Source organism: Nothoprocta perdicaria, unplaced genomic scaffold (assembly GCF_003342845.1).
Source record: "Nothoprocta perdicaria isolate Ctin4 unplaced genomic scaffold, notPer1 scaffold_111, whole genome shotgun sequence".
NCBI lineage: Eukaryota > Metazoa > Chordata > Aves > Tinamiformes > Tinamidae > Nothoprocta > Nothoprocta perdicaria.
This window is the reverse complement of record NW_020454217.1, coordinates 1,556,032-1,577,173: the sequence shown is the minus strand read 5'-3', so window position 1 is coordinate 1,577,173 and position 21,142 is coordinate 1,556,032. Positions and strand designations below refer to the sequence as shown.

General features: G+C 35.2%; 1 protein-coding gene across 1 annotated transcript in view; it reads right to left on the bottom strand.

Annotated features, from left to right (window-relative positions):
- The window catches only part of MYOF (myoferlin), a 62,297-nt gene extending 41,686 nt beyond the window's left edge, over nucleotides 1–20,611 (bottom strand). The window contains exons 1-6 of the mRNA XM_026051218.1: nucleotides 20,452–20,611; nucleotides 15,658–15,713; nucleotides 14,646–14,737; nucleotides 4,620–4,728; nucleotides 3,171–3,255; nucleotides 291–448 (exon numbers count right to left, since the gene is read on the bottom strand). Coding sequence (XP_025907003.1) covers nucleotides 291–448; nucleotides 3,171–3,255; nucleotides 4,620–4,728; nucleotides 14,646–14,737; nucleotides 15,658–15,713; nucleotides 20,452–20,539 — 588 coding nt within the window. The 5' untranslated portion in view covers nucleotides 20,540–20,611. The remainder of the gene's footprint in view (nucleotides 1–290; nucleotides 449–3,170; nucleotides 3,256–4,619; nucleotides 4,729–14,645; nucleotides 14,738–15,657; nucleotides 15,714–20,451) is intronic.
- Nucleotides 20,612–21,142: the final 531 nt, after the last annotated feature.

Below are 21,142 nucleotides of genomic sequence, written 5' to 3'. Positions count from 1 at the left end.
TGAAATCCATACAGTTAAATGCTAAATAACAATCTGAATTTTAGTCAGAGCTGTACAAAACTACTGGTCCTCAAATTCTAGTCCAATTTTAGTCCAAATTTCTGAACATCTCTGTAACAATGAGCAAGTATTCTTTTTTTATTTTTTTTTTAAAGTTTTGAAATACAGACTTCCAAACAATGGAGATGCTATCTGTCTCCAAGCACATTACCCTTGCAATACCAGACATGGGAAGGTAGCAATATCATGCCAAGCAGAAAAAGGCACATGTAATAGTTAACAATGGTTACCTGAAAATCTTGTGGTTTATTGGAAAGGATTCTTCGTGTTTTCTTCCCTTTGGTGATACGCCTCGCAAGCTGGGCCTCCTTTGTGCCACTTGGAACCACTGGTGCACCAACTGGACCATCTGCATCATCCTCATAACCTCCATCCTCTTCTCCATCTGCTACAGTAAGAAGCAAAGCAGTTAATAAATAAATACATAGCACAACTTGATGTAAAAGTTACAGGAAAAGAGCCTGATATCCAAGTGTTGCACTAAAACTGTATTATTACTTCATTTTAACAAATTATTTCTATTAACGGCACAAACCCAACTCCTTTTGAAAGCAGGTCACTTTGGCATATACTCCAAATTTACATTCCAACCAAAACAACTGTTATACCTGTCCCTCTTCAGGTGCAGAGTATCTAAAATAATCTGTGTACATTCCCTTCAACTAACCAGCTGAAGTTGCAGCAAAGCACAACTCAGCTGTAATCATCACTGACTTGCTCACAATACACCAGCAGTGATTAATTTTATTCCAGTTGAAGCCAGTTTCTGAGCAGCAGTATCGAGCCCCATCACCTCAGTGGTTTTTACTTTAGGATCTTTTAGGATCTATTACCACTACATCTATAACAAAAACCTGAATTACATTTAACTGCAAAATTAGAGGAAGTGTCCTTGTAAGCCTCTTGAAAATCACAATACTGCTGTAAAAGACTGTTCTAATGCCACATGACATTACAATACTGGATCACACAATAAAATCTCAGTATTGCAAAACAGATTTATAAATATCTAGACCACATAAGTGTGCCACTCCCTCACATCTTTTTTTGTTTGTTTTTTTTGTTAAAGAACAGTAAGCATGGTAAAATCTCCAAAAATAACAAACCGTCTCTAGGGCTTAACATTAATAAAAATCAAAGAATGTCCATTAACTTTATAAATTAGCACCATAATGAAGTCCTCAGTGATTCTCGCAGATGATGTATGAAAGTAGAGACTGGTATACTATACATTAAATACTTCTGTATGTTATAATCATAAGTCCCCACCTCTCTAAAATCTTTCAGAATCCACCTGTCCTGATGGTTCACGCAATTGACTAGTTACACACCCTTAGTCCTTGATATTTTATGTTTGGAGTGGAACTGGGTAAGTCTCAATTGGGGAGATAATTTCACTTCACTGGAAATAGGTATCTAAAATAATTAAATAAGGCATGTTTGCTCATTCACACTGAAAAAAAAAATTGTTTGAAAATGCAGTTTTCAAACACAGCAGCTAAAAGTTTGCCATGTCTTACTTTATCTATATAAGTAAATTTTAAAATAGTTCCTGAAGTAATCTTATATAAAATATTTTGCATTTTTAGTGTTCAGCTTCAGATTTCTATACAATTACTCTAAGTTTAGTAATTTAACACACAGCTTTTGTGTTTGCATTACCTCTTCTTGCACTCCCTAAATGACACCTTTCATTGAACTTAAGTGAAATTAAAATTTCACTCCAGGAGATAAAACTTTTTTTGCTTGCTTTGTTGTTCTATCACCGAATAACAGGCAAAGTGATTTACTCATTACAATGCCACGTACAGCTGTAACATCCCTTGGGGTAGCAGGACTAACAGGTTTCTGCAGCCTTGAGAAGAGTTATGCAGGATGCCTTCTGCACGAAACTCACCACTGTGTTAAACTATTATCATTGCTTTTGATTTAACACACAGTGACACCAAGAGGCTAAATTTTGGAGAAGCTTCAAAACACAGTATTAAGTGCCATAATTCACAAGAACTGAACATCAGATACTATCAGCGAGCTTCAGAAACAGGTAGACTTCAGAATTTCACTCTCAAGAGTTAGCAGCATTGGGCAGGCTGCAAAGGTAATATTAAAGGGTTTATTTTTTATAGAAAATACACATCTTTACACCAGCAAAGATGAGCTATCTACTGGCAACCCAGAGGGATGCGGCATTTCACTAATCTGTCTTCTTCCTTAAGCCAAAATGTAAGCTTTTGCCCAGATTTTTTGAAGACACTCTTATTTGCAGACACCTTCTAGAAAGCAATCAGTCAAGCGGTATAACGAGAAAAGATGAGGTTGAATATATAACTCAAAACTGCGTATCTACAAGTAAACAAAAGAATATGCAGTGTACTATTTAACTGAAATTGAACAAAAGCTTGGAGATCAACAGCAATACACTTCAACTTCATTGTTAATATCAAAACTATCAGCAGGTATAATGTCATATTTCCTTGGAAGCTACCAAAATATTCTGTGCAATGTTAAGGCCTTGAACTGATCTAGAATTAAACTGCAAATTTTGGAATGTGAGGGTTATGAGCTATTTTTCCTAAACAACCAGTTTAATAATTGTGGGACAGCAACTGTGACAGATAAAACTGAATGATCACAATAAGAGTGAATCTTTCAGTCTTCCAAAAAATCTCATGAGCCTTCTTTTCATGCTTCCAAAATCTCACCCAATCCCTCCAAAACCACTGACCACGCATTGCCCAGCGTTATTTTTTTGTTTACTCCTATGGCAATACAGCAGCTAATTGCTATTTATTTCGGCACTCCAAAAACTTTCTTAAACAGAAACCCTTTGAAAAGCTTTAAGTCGCATTATTCTTCTATAATCTGATTCCACTGAAGACAATTATGTTAAAAAAACACTATGACTGGAAGAGCAAATTTTCCAAACTGTAGTTTTGAATTATCTGTAATTTTTAAAAAATTACCATTAGCAAATCTTGATATGCTTACTTCTGTGCATTAGGTTTTTTTTTTCCTCCTCTATGAACATTTCTGCTTAATAATTTTATTGCCTTATCTTGAATACCTCCATGATCTTTTAGCAATAATATTCTAAGAAAAGATTGAAATACCTTCTTGTGTACTGCTCCCTCCTGGATCATTTGGACTTGCAGGTCCAGTTGGTGGTTCATATCCTATTACCAAATCAATTGTTGCCTATATGGAAATGCATAGTTTTATACAAAGTATATAGTATTAATAACAAAGTATTTAAAGCATTAAGCGAGCATAACACTTCCTTAACAGTAACTATACTCCAGCATATTTTATAATAAAAACTTCATTCTTTTAGTAAATGAATAAACTGGTATTAAGCTCTCTATGTGTGTGTCTGTGGGCATATATACATTTATATGTGTGTGTGTGTGTGTGTGTATGTATATGTACATATACATATATAAATATATGTATATACATATGCACACTAAATAAGGACTACACAATTTACGGCTGATAAGAAATAGGCACTAAAACTATTTAGCAAATTTAATTAGTATATTTATGGTATTTAGAAAATTCCATCACAGTTTGTTTAGTTTCACAGTCCTTGTGGCTGAGGTGACTGTTACCATCCTGCACATACAAATGCAAAAATAAAGGCAGTGAGAGATAATGCTCTCTGATCCGCACAAGTCTGAATCAGAAGCAAAATTTCCTATCTGGCTCTCCTAATTGTTTGTTCATACCACCATCCTGGAAAAAAAGCACTAAGTCATTGCCTATTTTAAACATAAAAATATCGTTTTTTGCATGTGACTGCAGTTTTGAATTTTTAAATAAACCCTTATTATTTCCAGTTGCCAGAGTAACATGTGGTGTCAGCAAAAAAAAAAATAATTGTGATGAACTAACCATGATCTTAAGCTACAACTGAGAAGATAGAAAAATTATCCCTGAAATCTCTTATTAAGTGTACTAGAGTGTAAAATAAGGTATCTTAACAGCTATTCTGCACAAAAAAGTTAAGGTCCCAGCTCCAGAAACTCCTTCTGTTAGACATCAATTATTCTGTTAAACTTAAACACAAGCTAAATTAAGCAAGTTTTTCTGCCATTTTCTGAACTCAGATGAAACTGAATGTGGAAATGTTTATGCTTCCTAAAAATCCACGCTATGACACAGATGGGTGGTACAAATAAATTAAGCAGAAACTGCATGTAGGAACTCCCCATGACACACAGGAAAATGTCCAATGTCCTTTTTTCGATATCAGGCAGATTATTATGAATAGTCTGTTCTACATAATAAGCAAAATAAACACATACGAATACATAACACAAATACACAAAACTGCTCATCTGACTTAAAGGATTCTCTTCTATACCAAATGAACTCAAACATAGGTATGGCATAATATTTTATTTCATATTTCATTATATTTGTCTGGAGCTATGGTTATAAAATTGCAAAGCATTTAATCTACAACACAAAAATAACTTAAAATTATATATTTTTTCTACACTCCCTTTTGTGGGAGTATTTTCATCTAAAATATAGGAAAAGAAAGAAATGAAACTCACTCCAGTTTCTTGTCCCCTTTCATTTAGCAGAGGTACGAGTTTGAAAGGAAGAGATCTGCTCTGGTTCCCTACAAGGTCCTTAAGTGCTATGGATGCACTGCCAATTAATCTGAAATGAAGTTAAAATTTTATTAGAATGCAAGTGTAAATCAAATAGAAGATCTCTTTTATCTGTTGCCAGCATCTGTTTGTCAACAAAATGACTCCAATTATAACTTGGAAACACAAAACACAAAAAGCCATTGCAAATGCTGTCTAATAACTGAGTACTGCTAATTTGTATTTTCTGTATCATTACACTTAAACATTCTGGTTTTTTTTATTGAAGACACAGTTACAACACAATGAGGCTAAAGACGTAAATGACTTTGATTATATTTTTCTGAGTGACCCTCAATAATCATGCCATTTATTTCAGCCACAGAGTTCCCATTCATAAACTAGAGGATATAATACTTCCTCTTCCTTTGTAGTTTTTTAACGCTCAGAGAGAAGTGCTATATGACAGCTAGACACTATCGCTGTTGTAGCACACAGACTCAAAAAGAGATATGCACACACGTGTCCATGACACAAACAAAGAAAAAAAAAACAAATAAAACCAACGAGCTTACTATAGTCTTTACAAAATTAATTTTCTAATGGTACTTAGACTTTGCAGTAGATTCATCTACTTGCCTCTAAATTCTCAGATATTTAAATATGACTGTAGAGAGGCTCTGCCAAATAAGCTGCCCATGAAGTTTAACATTATGTGGCAGAATCTCCTGGGTTGCATTTCTCATTATGGGACTGCATGTGCCACCCTGAGCCTCTCAAATTAAAAAAAAAAAAAGGCAAGAATTGCATACACTTTCTACCTGAAAAACTTCTTTTACATAGAATTTCTACTTGTGCCCATATTACATATTATCCATATTACAACAGGGCTGTTGTTGTAATATGCTGGCACAGTATTTCACTTCCATAACATACAATAACTTCTGAAAATTGTAGCTGCAATTCGTTGAAGTGGATTATTGGAATAACTAAGATTTTTGAAAATGAGAGGACCCTGAGCTAATTTCACTATGTAAATATTACAAAGAACATGCTTTCCAAACAAAATACCAGAATTTCTGCCAAATTAGAAGCAAAGATCTTTAAGTGGAGAACTTAACTGAGATTGCTTTCAATAGATTACATTGCTTTTTCATGCGCAATTTGAGGCTTTTTTTTACATGAAGAAAGAATATTTTTATAGCTAGTCTCAGGTACTAAAACGCCACAGATCACACTTCACTTTTTGCAAACAATGGGAGAATACAGTAAGTATAAACATTATTCTTCTGTAAATATATATTCCAGGTATTCCATATCAGTACTTTTCTCTGTACATAAAAAAAACGATATTTCCATTTGAGTGACCTATTAGATTTACTTTGACACTCATCTTTTTAGTGACCCACTTTCCCAGATCACCTCCCACCTCTAATCTCAGTTGTCTTTTTGATAGTTTTGACTTACTCTTCAAACTTTGCACCTGTCTCCACTATTTTCACCTGCGTTAGGACTATGCTGGGTCTTCTGTACAGCTTGACCTGCCTCTTCACATCTTTTACAACTCCCTCCATCCCACTGCAGAACTTATTCCCACTTCCCCGTTGACCTCTTGGCTTGTGACCTGCTGTGTAGCCTTGTTCCCCATCTCCTTCATTTCTTTTTCTTCATCTCTCTCTCTGCTCTCTTTCCATTTCTCTGTTCTATCTTAAAAACATTCAGCTCCATCTAGCTTCCTGCAGTTGCCACTTTGTTTTTGTCTAGGGAGTACTTAATCACAGTTTTCTGAGTGCAGAGCAGGTATCATGCAAGCAAGCACTGATATAACTCTACAGTTAAAGAAAAGTAGAACAGATTCAGTGATTCAATCCCTGAAATTACAAATTGCAAAGTAATTAAGATTTTTTTCCCTCTTTAAATGGGTTTCTAACATATTAATGATATTAATGAATATCATTAATAATGATATGAATAATGAAAGTAACATAGTAAGCAAAAAGAAAATAATTAATACAGTTGAGAGTGTCAAATACTTGCACCTCATTCATGTGGCTGGATACTGAAAGAAACTTACTGAGAGAAAATATATTCACTTTTTTACTTTAATACAAAATGGATCAATAGTAAATGACAGCTCCAAATATTCTTATTTGCCCCCACATCCTTCAACTATGACTATGACTTCCCATTTGGAAAAGCTAAGTTTTAAGTAACTACAGAAGGTGAAAAAAAAGCCAAGACTATTCAAAAAAACAAACCTGATTCTAAAGAATGTCAGGAAAAAAAAACCTATTTTCCTATGTACATTTATGAGGAAAAAAAAACAAAAAACAAAAAAAAACCTAATTAGCTGATTTTGATTTCATATGAGCTGTAATGACTTATTTATTAACACCAAAAAGATTCAATTCAGAAGTCACCCATATTCAAATCATCCATATGACTGTACAGGAACCGCACCCTCCTATGTAGTGACATTAGCCCTGGAGCAAGTGTTCAGCTGTAGAGCTTTTGAAATTTGCCAGGGTAAATTTGCATTTCCTCATACTCATAGTAGCTCCTGCCCCAGTGATAACAGTGCACTCATTTGAATACACAAATTCAATACACATTGATTTCCTCAAGAAGACTGAAGAAATGCCAGTCAGAGAGACTTCCTGCCTGCTTATTAGTCTGAAGTCCTAAGTTTTCATCTCCTCTCCTAGGTCGAGCAAAAGGGATCTCCATTCCTTTCTCCCATTATAGCAAGAGTGAAAAATCTAATATTCAGCCTACCTATTTATTTAATTCTAAGCTTTAATTCCAGACAGTCAGTCTTTGGCCTTTTCGCTTTTCAAAGTGGTCCCGTTCACTGGATGCTTCTTCCTTAACAGAAGTGAAGGAAGATTTTTGTCTAACTTGCTGCTGAGTGCTGCCTTTATCTCTCCTCTTGGTGCATATACATCTGCATATCCAAAAACCCTAGAAGCCTTTTCACTCTATCTTGTCCTGCAATTACTCAGCTACAAACACCAAGCTCTAAACGCCTCTTTTATTCAGTCAGGTTGGATCCCTCCATGAGAATGAGTCACTATTATTTTATTGACCTCTGAACTTCTACAGAGGCTACAGTTGGCCACTGTGCAATACTCCTTAACTCTATTTAAGCAGTCTTCTGCCACCCTTAAGGTTTCTACCTGTATGGTAACCAGACAGCCCAAGAGCCTCTTAAACTTCTCCAGCTTTACCAAAGTTTAAAAAAAAAAAAAAAAACAAACACACCAATCTGTCCTGTCACAAACAGCTTTAACATTCTCATTTATATACTAAGCGGGACCTCAAAAGATAAATATAGAGGCAGAGTTTCAACCACTTCTAACAGTACTAGGCTTAAAATATTTTCTCCTCAGTAATCAAAGAAAAAGTTCTATTTAGAAACCAAGTAACTATCAATTGACCAACTGTTCAATGCAGTGTTGCACTTGTGCCAGAGCTAATTAATCCGTTAGTGCTGTGGTTACTGCTTCCTGTTAGCCACCCAAATAACCAAGAGAAGTGAAACTTCACAATCATGCCTTGATGAGGAAAATGAGGAAATGCTGATTCACTGTACCAAACATTTTGTTTCTCCCTCTCTCTGTTTGAAAGTAGCAATCTATATCAAGTTCTTTGCCATACCAAGCTGACTGTATGCTATTCCTACTGGCTGACATGCATGCATAATGATTTAGTTCTTTAAATTCTTTTGGCTTTTTCTAGGGTTTATTTTGGCAGAAGTTTATATTAATTCTCTTCTTTGATCCCACACTGTAAGTTATGATTGCTGTGTTCACTCTCTTTTTCACAGTGTCCTCCATTACAGAGTCTGAGCTAGAGGTCCTTCTGCCATGTTGTGTTATTCACATACTGAAAACAAACAAACAAAAAAACCCCAAAAACCATTCTTAGCAGTAAAACAACTATTTTCATGTTCTGGAGTTATTTGACAATACTTGTTGCAGAAACAAAGTTACAAAGTTGAAATAAGCAGGAAATTATGGATACTATTTCACATACATCAGAAAACTGAAAGACTTATCTTATTCAAGCTGGATCTTACATACATTCTATGGAAGCAAAGCGCAGCAACCATGCACAGCTTCACATACACAGAAGAATTTACAGAAATTGATCCAACTGAAGGAGAATTCAAACAATCTGTAAGCCCTTTTAAGTAATATTGTGAATTTAAACATGATCAAATAATTTGCTGTACCATTTGTGGCTGCATTTTTTTTGCCCAAGAAGGGTGTGTTCAATCCACTTTTCCTGTGTTACTAGGTTACTAACAATGTAAAAACCTGGAGAAACACATAATCCCCTGCCTACAAAAAGGCCACCAAATCAATTCACTCAGACAAAATTTTAACTTCCTGTTATTTTTTTAAACTTCACAGACAGAACTGAAATGACTCAGTTTTTCTTTTTCTAAACTACATAAAGATTTGAGTTTTTAGAGCTTGAAATATTTCCAAAAGTCCTGGAGATAACAGAAAACAGATGTTTTCTCTTTTCAGACATTTTTATACTGGAAAATTCAGCTAAGCATGAACCTTGCATGTGAGCCCTCTCTAGTTTATTTCTCTGTTGATCTGCGAGATCCCTGTGGTTTGCTTTATTTGTCTTTTCCAATGACTGAGTCATTTTTCCATGAATACTCATTTAATTTGCAAAAGCTTAGTGAGCCTGCAAAGCAGCAGCAAATTTTTTTTCAAGGGGAAAAAAAAAAAAAAAACGGAAAAACACACATAACTCATTATAGCTTGATTTACAGAAACATGCCACAGGAGTGTTTTGGCACAAGGGAGAAACAGGGTAAAATCCACTTTGCTCACTGCGTCAGTGAACAAATAGACCGGACAAAAACTATAAATTTTATAGGAGCTATAACAAATTGTGGGTTTCTTGTTCTGTGCATTTCTAGGTGTGGAATGTGCATTCTGCAGTCACCTCTCCAGCATAGCCATGCGCACAGTAGTAACACTGCATAAAATAGCTGAGTATTTGTTGCCAAGAAGCTTTGCGAGTTAGAAGCCAGAAAGTGGGGGTAGGGCTAAGTAAAACATTGTTCTGCTTACATCCTACCCTGCAGCAGAGAGCTGGCAGAACATTCAAGCAAGAGGCTAAAGTGCAGCAAACATGAGTCTCTGAAGTAATAGGCTTTTACCCTTGAGGGGCTAGAGTTCAGCTAACATCATGAATATTACATGTTGAAATGAACACCATATTTAATGTTGTATGCAATTAATACAATTGTTTAAATTAACTGTAATAAAAGTTCTTGGTAGTCAGGAGGTTATGGTGGTAGGCATTGTACTCCCATCTTTGCAATTCTGATCTAGTCTGCAGATTTTGCATTTGCTTGGCTATCTACCTCACTGAGCAATAAATCTGTGGGACAATTAGTGGGAGAGGTTCCATACTCAGACCAAGGTGGAAGAAATAAGATTGTGTAACTGGAAATTTCATTTAGAGGTAAGATTTATGCAAATCTTTCACAAGCTTCTAATCTCTATTTATAAATACCACTTCAAATCACCAGCTCTTTAAAGTCAGAGGAAGTTGAGCAAGATATCATGAAGACGAAATGCTTTATTCAAGGTGCAACATCTAAATTCTTCTCCTTGGTATAGAAAAATCTAAATTCTTCTTTACTGTGATTGTATAGATATAACAATCGGAAATCATATAAGTAAAACTAACCAGTATTTAAGCTATTTAAACACTAGGAAGAACAAATCTGTATATACCAATACTACTACATTTGGCAAAGTACAAGATTTTGTTCCTTTTCATTAACTGCTTCTTTAAAACTGCCTACCTAAAGCATTCTTAAATAACTCTTATTATAAGTCACATTAACTTATGGAGATATTTAGCCATATGTATGTGCTATAGAATATCTTCTTATTTTATGATTGAGACCACCTCACTACAGGGCACAAATCATCCATTCTGAAGAATGGACACATTACAACAATGAACTGTTATTTCCTCAGGTACTTACAGTTAAAGTATCATCTGGAATAGTCACATAAGGCTGATGCACAAGCAAGAACAAACAAACACACCTTGATTAGCAAAAGCAACAGTGAAAGAAAATCCAAACAGAAATTCCTTCTATTTTGCCAGAAACAGTAAACTGAAAAAAGATACCTACAGTAAAATTTATCTATATCTAAAAAATATCAAATATATCATGTTATAAAACATGATAAAATTGATAAATTTGCTAGAAAGCTCAGTTACCTGCATAGTTGTACTCTTTTTAAGTACTAAAAGGGGATGCTGTGCAAGCAGGCAGAACTACAACATGATAATCCTAGTATTTTCCTGAAGTTAGTAAAATTAAAAAACAAAAAAACAAGAAGAAAACGTTACACATGCACTCAGAAACTCAAAGGTAACATGGGTAATGCATGCATGGCAGCAACAAAAGGGAAGTTTATTTCAGATCTTTTTTCCCTTCGTTCATATTCCCCTCTTTCATATTCTTTTTCCTTGCAACATCAATGTTCATTAATATTACAGCTCTTCTGCTGTTAAATTGCCTTGTGCTTTTAAAAGAAATCTGAGGTGACATCTTCTTTTATCTTTTATGTAATTCTCACTTCCTTTTCCTGTTTCCTCACTCCCAGTAATCCCTCCCAAACAGATCTACATGCTACACCCATGCAAGTGTTATTGGAGAAGAACCATTTTTATAGTGTTGCTGTTTTTGATGCAGATATATACGCTTTTGTATAGCTCCATGTGGAAACTATTTTTCCAAAGCATTATTTGCCTCCCTTATAAACCATTTGAACCATTTGCTCTCTTTTTTATTTGCCCCCCCCCCTTTTTTTTTTTAATTTGCTCATAGAATATATAAATTGTAGACAACTTCTGGTGCATAAAAAAAGCGTGCATAAAATTTGTTCTTGCCCAAGCTGGGGTCATGTGAATGCACATGATATTTAACAAACACACACACACACAGAAAGAAAAAGAGGCCTCCTATAAACAGAGTGAATTCTTTTTAGGAACATTTAAAGGATTTGAGATGAGCACCTTTCCTTATTTGGTGACACTGTTTAAAATACAGCACAAAACTCAGATTCTTGGCAGGCTTTCCTTTATCAAGATTTGTGCTTTCTGGGATTTCCCCAAGATCAAGGCATGCAATGTATTCTGTTTTACTGATTGAAAGGAATCTCAAGAATGAGAACTCTGAAAGTATCAGATTGCCTAACAGTGACAGAATTGTAATTCAGAGATTAGGAGAAGACTGGAAGTGGACTGCTATGAATAAATGTGAACATATGCACAGTACACAATCATAAAATATCCAAACTTAACAGAGAAAAGTTAAGGAAAAGATGGGATATCACACATCCTTTTAATACAGCAATATCCAACATTAACAGGCATTAACAGGAGAAAGAATGTTTCATATTTTGTAATATTTAATTGTTTTTCTCCTCAACAAACTGAGGAAAAGAGCCATGTACCTCAGCCATGCTGGCAGAGCAGCATGAAATGGACAATGTATACAATATAGGAGTTTAAACATAGAAACAGGGAGATGACATCTCATTTTGAAAAAGTTGTGCTCTTTTTTCTGTAAAGATTTTAATTGAGTTTCCAGTGGTTACATAGTGGACTAAAAACTCCCATAAGAACTTGTTTGTCTATTTACATTATTAGGGGGAGGTGAGGGAGAATAAATAAAAAAAGAATAAACCTGCAGAAGTTCCCGTACACCGTGAACTCACTTCATGGTCAAAAGCTTTGCAGGAGAGAACCCCTATACAACTGCAATGGCAGACAAGAAATAAACATCGCACAAAAATGGTGGAGACAGGCAGTAGAAGACAGAAGAGATTCCAATTTTTTCACTTCTTTGTAATTCCTACTGGAGTCCCCTTTACTCACTGCTACCTCAATCTTTGCCAGAGATTTCAGTAGGAGCGGGTTTGGACTCAAAATAGTATGCTTTATTCCTCTTGTTGGTTAAATAAAAGATTTCTTATTATCTTCCTTTTGCCGAAGCCTGTAACCTTTCCCTTCAATTTATTTGAGGGATCAGGATTATTCCTGTGTGGTGATTCATACAATAAACAACATACCAACTATGTATTTTTATACAACAGTAATTAATTACATTGGAAGATTCCCATGTACATCATTTTAATATTTCAAAGCAATACATTTTTCTTACTGGCCCTAGTAAAAAGATTCTAGCAACTTTATTATAATGTTTGTTCTTATATATTAATAAATTACTCTTAAAAGCTAATGGATCAAAACATCCATATTGAGCAACTTGAACGTTTTATTCCTACATGTTCCCATTTTCTATAAGTCAACAAAAAAGTGGACAATATTAAAGCACTCAACATTTTTGTAATTCCCTCTCAACTTGATATGAAAAGAGTTGATTGCTTCTTAAGCTACTTCAACAGCAAGATTAACAACAAGAATCTATAATTTCCATGAAATCTTACAGAAGACAGAGTGTAATTATTTCATGAACAGAAAATCAATGTATTTTTCACTTTTTAGTTAAAGGAGAACTATTTATGTTGTGATATCTTTCCAGGCACTTGTAGTTATAGCTGTTGTTCCTTTAATTCTATAAAATCAATAAACTCTGATTTTGTCAGGGAAGTTTTTGTCTGAGCATCTAAGATTTTATCAAAAGTCCAATGAAGACAACTGCATGTCTGAAATGATCCTTCAGCCTCTCACACAGGAACAAAAAGACTACACACAAAAACATTTGCAGCACCTTAGGTTCACTGGGCCACACAAAGCCTATTGTTTAGAAGGCTAAAAAAAAAAAAAAAAGTAGCCTAGAAACCATTCCCAATAATATTTTTTTTATTATATACAACATATGCATGCACTCTCCCAAGAAGTGAGTCTAGGATGTGACTATCTTCAGTGGGGGTTGAACTTCGGCATCCTCACTTCCTAGACAAGACTTCTAATAACAGAGGTAAAATACAGCTCCTCAGGGAGATTTTCAAAGGTGACTAAGAGCCATGGTTGCATCCTGCAATCCTTTTGTGTTTACCTTAGCCATGTTATGAGAATGGCTATTAAGAGTTCCTCAGAGCTATTTTCTGGATGCTAATCAAGTATCATAGCCTTGGGTGTTGCACTACGCCCATCTGTGAGGAGATGGCCTGTCACAGATAGATTTATGCCATTCTATTTATCTACTTGAGGATCTTCAATATAAGCAAACACCAACTGAACTAAGGCAAGTCTAGTTTTCAATAAACAATAACAGGTGTAGCGATCTAGATTTTATCCAAATTCTGCTTCACATGTCCTGGAGAAGAGAAGGCTGAGGGGGGACCTGATCAGTGTCTATAAATACATCACGGGAGGCAGTGCGGAGGAGGGGACTGGCCTCTTTTCAGTGGTGGACAGCAATAGGACTAGAGGAAACAACCACAAGCTGAGGCACCAAAAGTTCCACAGGAACTTAAGGAATCATTTCTTGACAGTGAGAGTGACAGAGCACTGGAACAGGCTGCCCAGAGAGGTTGTGGAGTCTCCTTCTTTGGAGATCTTTAAAACCCGCTTGGACGCAGCCCTGTGCCACGTGCTCTAGGTGACCCTGCGTGAGCAGGGCGGTTGGACTAGATGACCTCTGAGGTCCCTTCCAACCTTAAGCATTCTATGATTCTATGAAATCTTTCCTTGTAGACAGTTTCAGATAAACATATCTAAAATTACAAAGAAAGAGAGATGCCACTTTCCTTCTAAGTAACAATTGAACACATACAGGATAGGAAACACACTGGCTTATAGGCTACAAGCAGGGTTTTTTTGTTCTTGGATTTTTTGTTTTGTTTTGTTTTTATCACAAGCCATCTAGCTGCATCAATCATTTCTTTCCACTAACAATCAGTCCCATTTTCCTATAGACTTCTGTACTGAAATTTAAGTGTTTAATGTTGGAGAAAAAGAACATACTTGTTTTGTCCAATTGTTTCAAAATCCTTCACAATTATTGCCAGGGAAGACGAATTATCCAGAGCAATTCCTTTCAAGTCAAATTCAAGAATCTGAACAAAGAAATGGAGCAACAAGAAACCATGATTACAAGTTAAATGTAAATAATTAAAGTAGCATGTAATGAAATTATTCAGAAATAAATTTTGCTTCTACTAAGAGACAGACAAGAAAAGCTTAAATCTGCAAGCTCACTGTGTATAGCCTTGGAACAACCTCATAAAACACTCTTGATTTGGCACTTAGTAGCCATAATAACAGAAAAAGACCTATTTTGTTTAAAACTGACACATTTGTATTTGCATTTCCTTACAGCATGACTATTTTATATTCATTTATATTCATGACTATTTCTACACTCATTCCTAAGATTTTTTACTATTCCCACTGCAATCTTGATCAAAAGTCAGCTGCTTTTGAGTTCAGACACATATTTTGTAGGTTTTCTTTCTCTGTATAAATAGTTATAAATATAACAATCTTTGAATTCCATTTCTGGTGGTGAAATTTAGCAGTATTAAAATTTTTATCTTAGAAAAATATTATTAAAGATGCAAAATATGACTAGATGTATTAGATTCATGAGAAACTTCAATACATGGATGAGTACATCCTCTCATAATTTTTTTTTTTTTTTTTTAATTTTTAGTATCTAACAAGGGATCCAAATATTTACCAGTAGATGTGGCTATACAATATCCGGGTATCATCTGGTCCAGAATGACTGGAGAAAAAAAGCCACAAAAGAAAAAGAAAACAAAACATATCTGCCTACTTTTACTTCAAATGTTACACAATGTATTAATTATACACGGCACAAGATGAAATCACTTAGTATTTGTTCATTCACTTCCAAATACCTTCACTATCACCAACTTCTGTTTCCAAAAGTCACATTTGCAGCAACCGATTTACCAATTTTAGAAGTATTTTGTATTATAAAAGACCAAGACATGGAAACATAAAAAATTACCTCATTCCAAACAGGATGGAGTTCACTGTCAATTTTCTTTGTTTTCTTTTTTTCATCTATAAAGACAAATAAAGTTCAATGATTGACTCTACTATTAGTAAAGAATAACAAAATATCAGAATTCTTCATTTCTCTCTTCAATGAGTTTTAAACCAATATTCCTCTTTTTTTGGTCTCTTCCAGTAGTTAGAGGTTTTGCAGGAAAAAAATCCTTTGGTCAATTTTAGTAATTGTTAAGGTTTCCTATCCTGTTTTGTTTACAAATGCCTGTATGTATCCCTCCAAAAGAAATTAAATTTCAGTCACCTCAAACCTTTTATGACTTTTTCAGTACTGGTAAAGAAGAACTGACCAAAAGTCCAGAGACATCAAACCAAGCAATAACCTCAGAATGCACTTTAGTAGTAAAGACATTGCGTTATATACTTAGCATACCCGGGTTACCAAATATTTTAACTTTTTAAACTCTAAATAACATCACTTGAGGAAAAAAGAATTAATGCTTGAATACAAGTATCTTCTGCTTTGAACAAGCAAGCATTAGCAGAAGATAGATAAACACACAGAGACACACAAGGAAATGCAGTCCTCAAAACAGCGGCTTCCAGAGACAACCTGTGAAGATGCATCACTTCACTCGCTTTACTATAGCCTTCGAAATACAGATCTTCCACCATTCAAGGTAAAGTCTGCATTTGGTCAACCAACAAATCATGCGACAGGGTAAATTACAATTACTGTGACATTTCAATACAAATTGTTCTCCTTCAAGTAACAACCTCAGTGTTGCAAAAGCCCCATACAGACTCCCCTCACCTACAACCTTCTCTTGAAGAGAAACAGAATTCCAGAATTGCAACAGGTTTGAAGCAAACAGCTGATGAGTATTTTCAATGTTTAAACGACGTGGAGCTTCAACATAAAATATGTCTTGACACAAAAAAAAGCAATGGAAAACACTGGGACTCTGAACAAAGATCAACTATCAATGATAACAAAAGAACATATCTAAGTAAAGCCAACAAACTAACTGGTGATATATCAAATACACAGTATCAGAAGGCTGGAGTTCGGACACATTCCTCGCATTAAAAAAAAAACAATAAAGGTAAAAGCATTTGTATTATTTCCAACTTATGACTATACTTTGCCAGAAAAGCTTTGTAGAGGTCCAAAAAGCAACAATAAAGATATCCTGGGCAAGTCTGTACACACACTGTTTAAGCAGTATTCTGTGGTGACTCTTTCTACTGGATGAATGGGGGTGGGGAGGGAACGAAGGGAAAAAAACCAAACCCATACTGCAAATTGCAAGACCTGAGTCACATTTGTGTAACAGGAATTGTCTACAATTTATACAGGATATTGACTCACAGCATACCACAAAGGAAAGAGCATTCATAACCTACCAGGCTGCAGACTCACATTTTGCAGAACAAAGAACTAATTACCATGCTAGCAAAATAAATTCAGACTTCTTGTAGCATAATAAGAGACAAAGCATTTCTGAATATGAATTTCCCCCAAAATCTGTGGTTTGACATTGCTACTGCATGTCCTCCTCCTAAAATAGGAGCCAGGAATCACAGAAAAGACCTTTTCTGTGCTGGTGGAAAGTAGGAAAAGTTGAAGTTGTTAGTGTAAATGGTCATAGTGAATCACAGACAGGAACCTGAGGGAAAAGCTCTATGACCTCTGTCTAAGCTCAACTGTAACTCTGCAACAGAGGAAAGACACAGTTTAAAAAGGGGCCAAGACAATTCTTGACATAGAGTAAGATTATCCTCTCTGGACTGAGAAGTTTTCTGAGAAACAAAAGGGGAAGATTTATGATTCCATTATAATAGGTATATTCTAGATTATAGTCAAGAAAAACATTCTGTAATATACATTTGTGTGAAAGGTGGATCAGAACCTGGGAAGCAGCATTAGCTGCTTGAACTCCTAACTCTGAAATACAAAGAGACATCGCATTCCAGTTTGTAAGTGCCCACAGAGTGTCCTTTAGTGAAGAACTAAGGTCACACAGTGGTGACAAATGCAGGATGAAGCAAACAGATTTCCAAAAACCAGGAAATGAAAGTTGCAATAATTTATACCTCTGCAAAAAATGAAGTAAGAATGTAGTGAATAACTACACTCCAAAATTTTTTCTTCCATACACAGAAAAATAAACATAGTTACGTATTACCATAAGGTCACTTTAAAATTATTACATCAAGCACAAATGTGGGAAAATAAACAAACCAAACGCCATCTCAGTTAATTTTTAGTGCATAAAGTCAAGTTATTTGACTGTGATCAAAGGGAACAACCAAAGGCCTAAGGGACTTAGCACTTGCGGCACACACCAACAGTGCTAACTTTTTACTTTTATCCAAAGACAATAAACTTACATATTTTTCTCCATTTCAGTGTATGTGACATTCCAAAAGAATGTCAATGACTTAATCACTACTGCTTTTTCAGCAAAGGGCAATGCTTTTCCTCACTAAATAATGGACTACTAATTTGTCTTACACAAAGTCATGACAATCTCAAAATCTGCCCTAACAGCACCTAGCTCCAAGACAGCAAAACTAGTTTACTCTGGGGGTGTAGTTCTCTTTGAATAAGAAAGTGTTTTTTAAAGTAAATAAAAGGAAAGTTCCAACCCAGTGGGCTGATATTAAAAGCATAAAAAGCCAAACATTTGCGCAGAACTCCCACTATTGTAAACAAAATGTCACAATGAAAACCGTTGTGTATTTCTGAATAATATGTACCACAAGTTACTGTATTGATCATACTAACTGTAGAATCATAGAATGCCGAAGGTTGGAAGGGACCTCAGAGGTCATCGAGTCCAACCGCCCTGCTCACGCAGGGTCACCTAGAGCACGTGGCACAGGGCTGCATCCAAGCGGGTTTTAAAGATCTCCAAAGAAGGAGACTCTAGTTAGAAGGAGACTGTAGTTAGTCTCTAAGTTACAGAAATATCAGTGAACTCTTTTCTACACACAGAATGGTACTAATACATGCATATTAACAGATAAAATGTTTGCAGGGTCATTTATACACGTATACATACACATTTATACATACACTAATATTTATAGGACCATGGTCTTTCCCCCTTCACAGTATACTTGTAAAGATCTAATCCTGAGAAACACTGTGCATTTTAATTGAAGTCAAAAACTTGGCAAGAACTGCACAAGTTAAAAGTTTGAAAATGCTGTTCAATGAAACATAGCTTCCATAACAGGTTTCTGTCAAGTGAGTCAAGTTCTGAACTTAAGACTTCTCCAAGAATACTCTGGAGTGCAAGAATACAAATATGTACTGCAGAGGTAAGGCCAAAGTCTTGAAAATGCTTGCTTATTCTGAGTCTTTTCCAGTCTGTGAAATGTACTCCCAATCTTGTTTTTTATGAACTACCAAGGTACTTTCAGTGAGCATGGACTACAACTAGTAGAAAATGCTGCTGGTTGGCATGCATCTGGGGAAAAAAAAACCCATAAAATCTCAGCCTCTAAAGTAGAGTGGGTTAGGGCTGCATATAAAACACATTTAAACATTAAAAATGTCAGAATTTGAACATATGCCAGATACGATTCCCATCTCCCTGCACTTGCAGCCAGGTAATCAACTACAAATTAAATCAGAGCTCTTCAAAGGTTGGCGAGAAACCAACGTTTTCTGGACTCCTTGCACCACTCTGGCCAGAAATCCAAAAAAAAAGTTAAGCTACTATATGTAGTATAACCACATAAAAAAGAAGCTACAGGTATAATGAGATATGAAATGTTCTACTAGGAAACTGTCAGAATCCAAGTTGTATTAAAAAGAACGGTTAAGCATATTTATGAACATGAACAATCTTCATTACGATACATAACAGATAAATACGATTTCACCTCTTTAAAGCCTGATGCATGATCCCTATGATAGGAAAACAATTCTTGCTATGTAAAAACATGAAAACAAATCTCAGAAACAAACCCAGCTATGTAAAAGCAAATATAGAGAGAGATTCTCTAGGTAACTGAACTGAATTAGAATGTAATATGAGCAAAAGATGAGAGGGGAGAATTTTAACCCTGAAATGTAGCAGAAAAGAATTAAGATCAAAAGCAGTACACTCAATCACTGGAGATTCAATAGAAGTTATAAATCAGCTCCAGTCCTCAACAAAATGTCATGATTTCAGACTAGATTTCTTGAGGTGACAAACCCTTGCAATGATTTTTCATATTTTGGAAATACCATTTCCATTTCAGCATACTTTTGAAAATTATATCCGTTGGAATTAACATAACTAATTTTCATAGTTCAGTTTAATGGATTACAAGATCCAAAATTTCCTGGAGGTTTCTGCACCTTGAAAACAAAACGCTATGTCAAATCAAGTCCTTTTAGTCCAGCCAAAAAGGGAATTAATGACAACAGAAATAAGGTAAAGAATTCACAACAGAAAAAAAAAAAAGTAATATTTAACAGCAAAATTAAAATGGATCTAACTAAGCCATTTAGTTTGGACTTTAAAGCAAACAGCTAATCCTTTGCAGAAGCTTATAAAGTGTGGTTCTTGTAACAGAGGCATTGCTGTTCTGAAAATAAAGTTTTCTCACCAACACTCTCCACACAGTTCAAGCTTCTTCGAGTAAACTCCAGCTTTCTTACAAAAGTCTCTCCTAACATTATACCAGATATAAATTTATAAACAGCTTATTACAAATTTTCAAATACTTACATATATCACTATCTTAAGAAAGCCCCCTTCCTAAGTACATTTATGACAGTTCTCCTTACCTTTAAAAATAACAGAAACAATAGGATCTGGTTTCCCAAACTTGGTTTTAGGGATATTGCTGGCAGATTCTACAATCACCCGGAGCATTGTTTCCAGTCTCAAAAAAACTTCTGTTGTTACCAAAGAAATTCAAAGAAGCCTTAAGTCTCAGGCTCTAACGTCTGGACTGAAACACGAGCAGGAAGGAGGCAGGGAATAGTTGGTTTATAGTAAAGAAGGATTATGGGTGGATCTATGACAGATTAACTGTTGAAGGCTATGTAAAAAAAAAAAAAAAAAGTTGCTCTTACTAGAGAAACAGGACAGTGGAAAAAAAATGGGTGCAGGATTTTTTGTTTTTATTTTTAATCTGCATTAAAAATAAAATCTGCTCTCATAAGTAACCAGAGCAAGAGAAGTATAAGCATAAGCAGTATAAATTAATGAAAACCCCAGCAGTCAAGACTCATGACAGCTGTCAGTACACCAAGGTATTAGACTTAATGACATTTCATACTTTTTTCACCTCCGTTTCTAGAACTTCATTGTGGTTTTACTCTGCCTCCGTGACTGTCTTGAATCACGAAATACCTTGAAGCACTTAAACTACTTAAAGTAGTTTAAGTACTTAAAGTAGTTTAAGTGCTCCCCCTTCAGTCACGACCAGGAAGCCACATATTAAGTATCAAGCATAGCCATGTTAGATGAGTA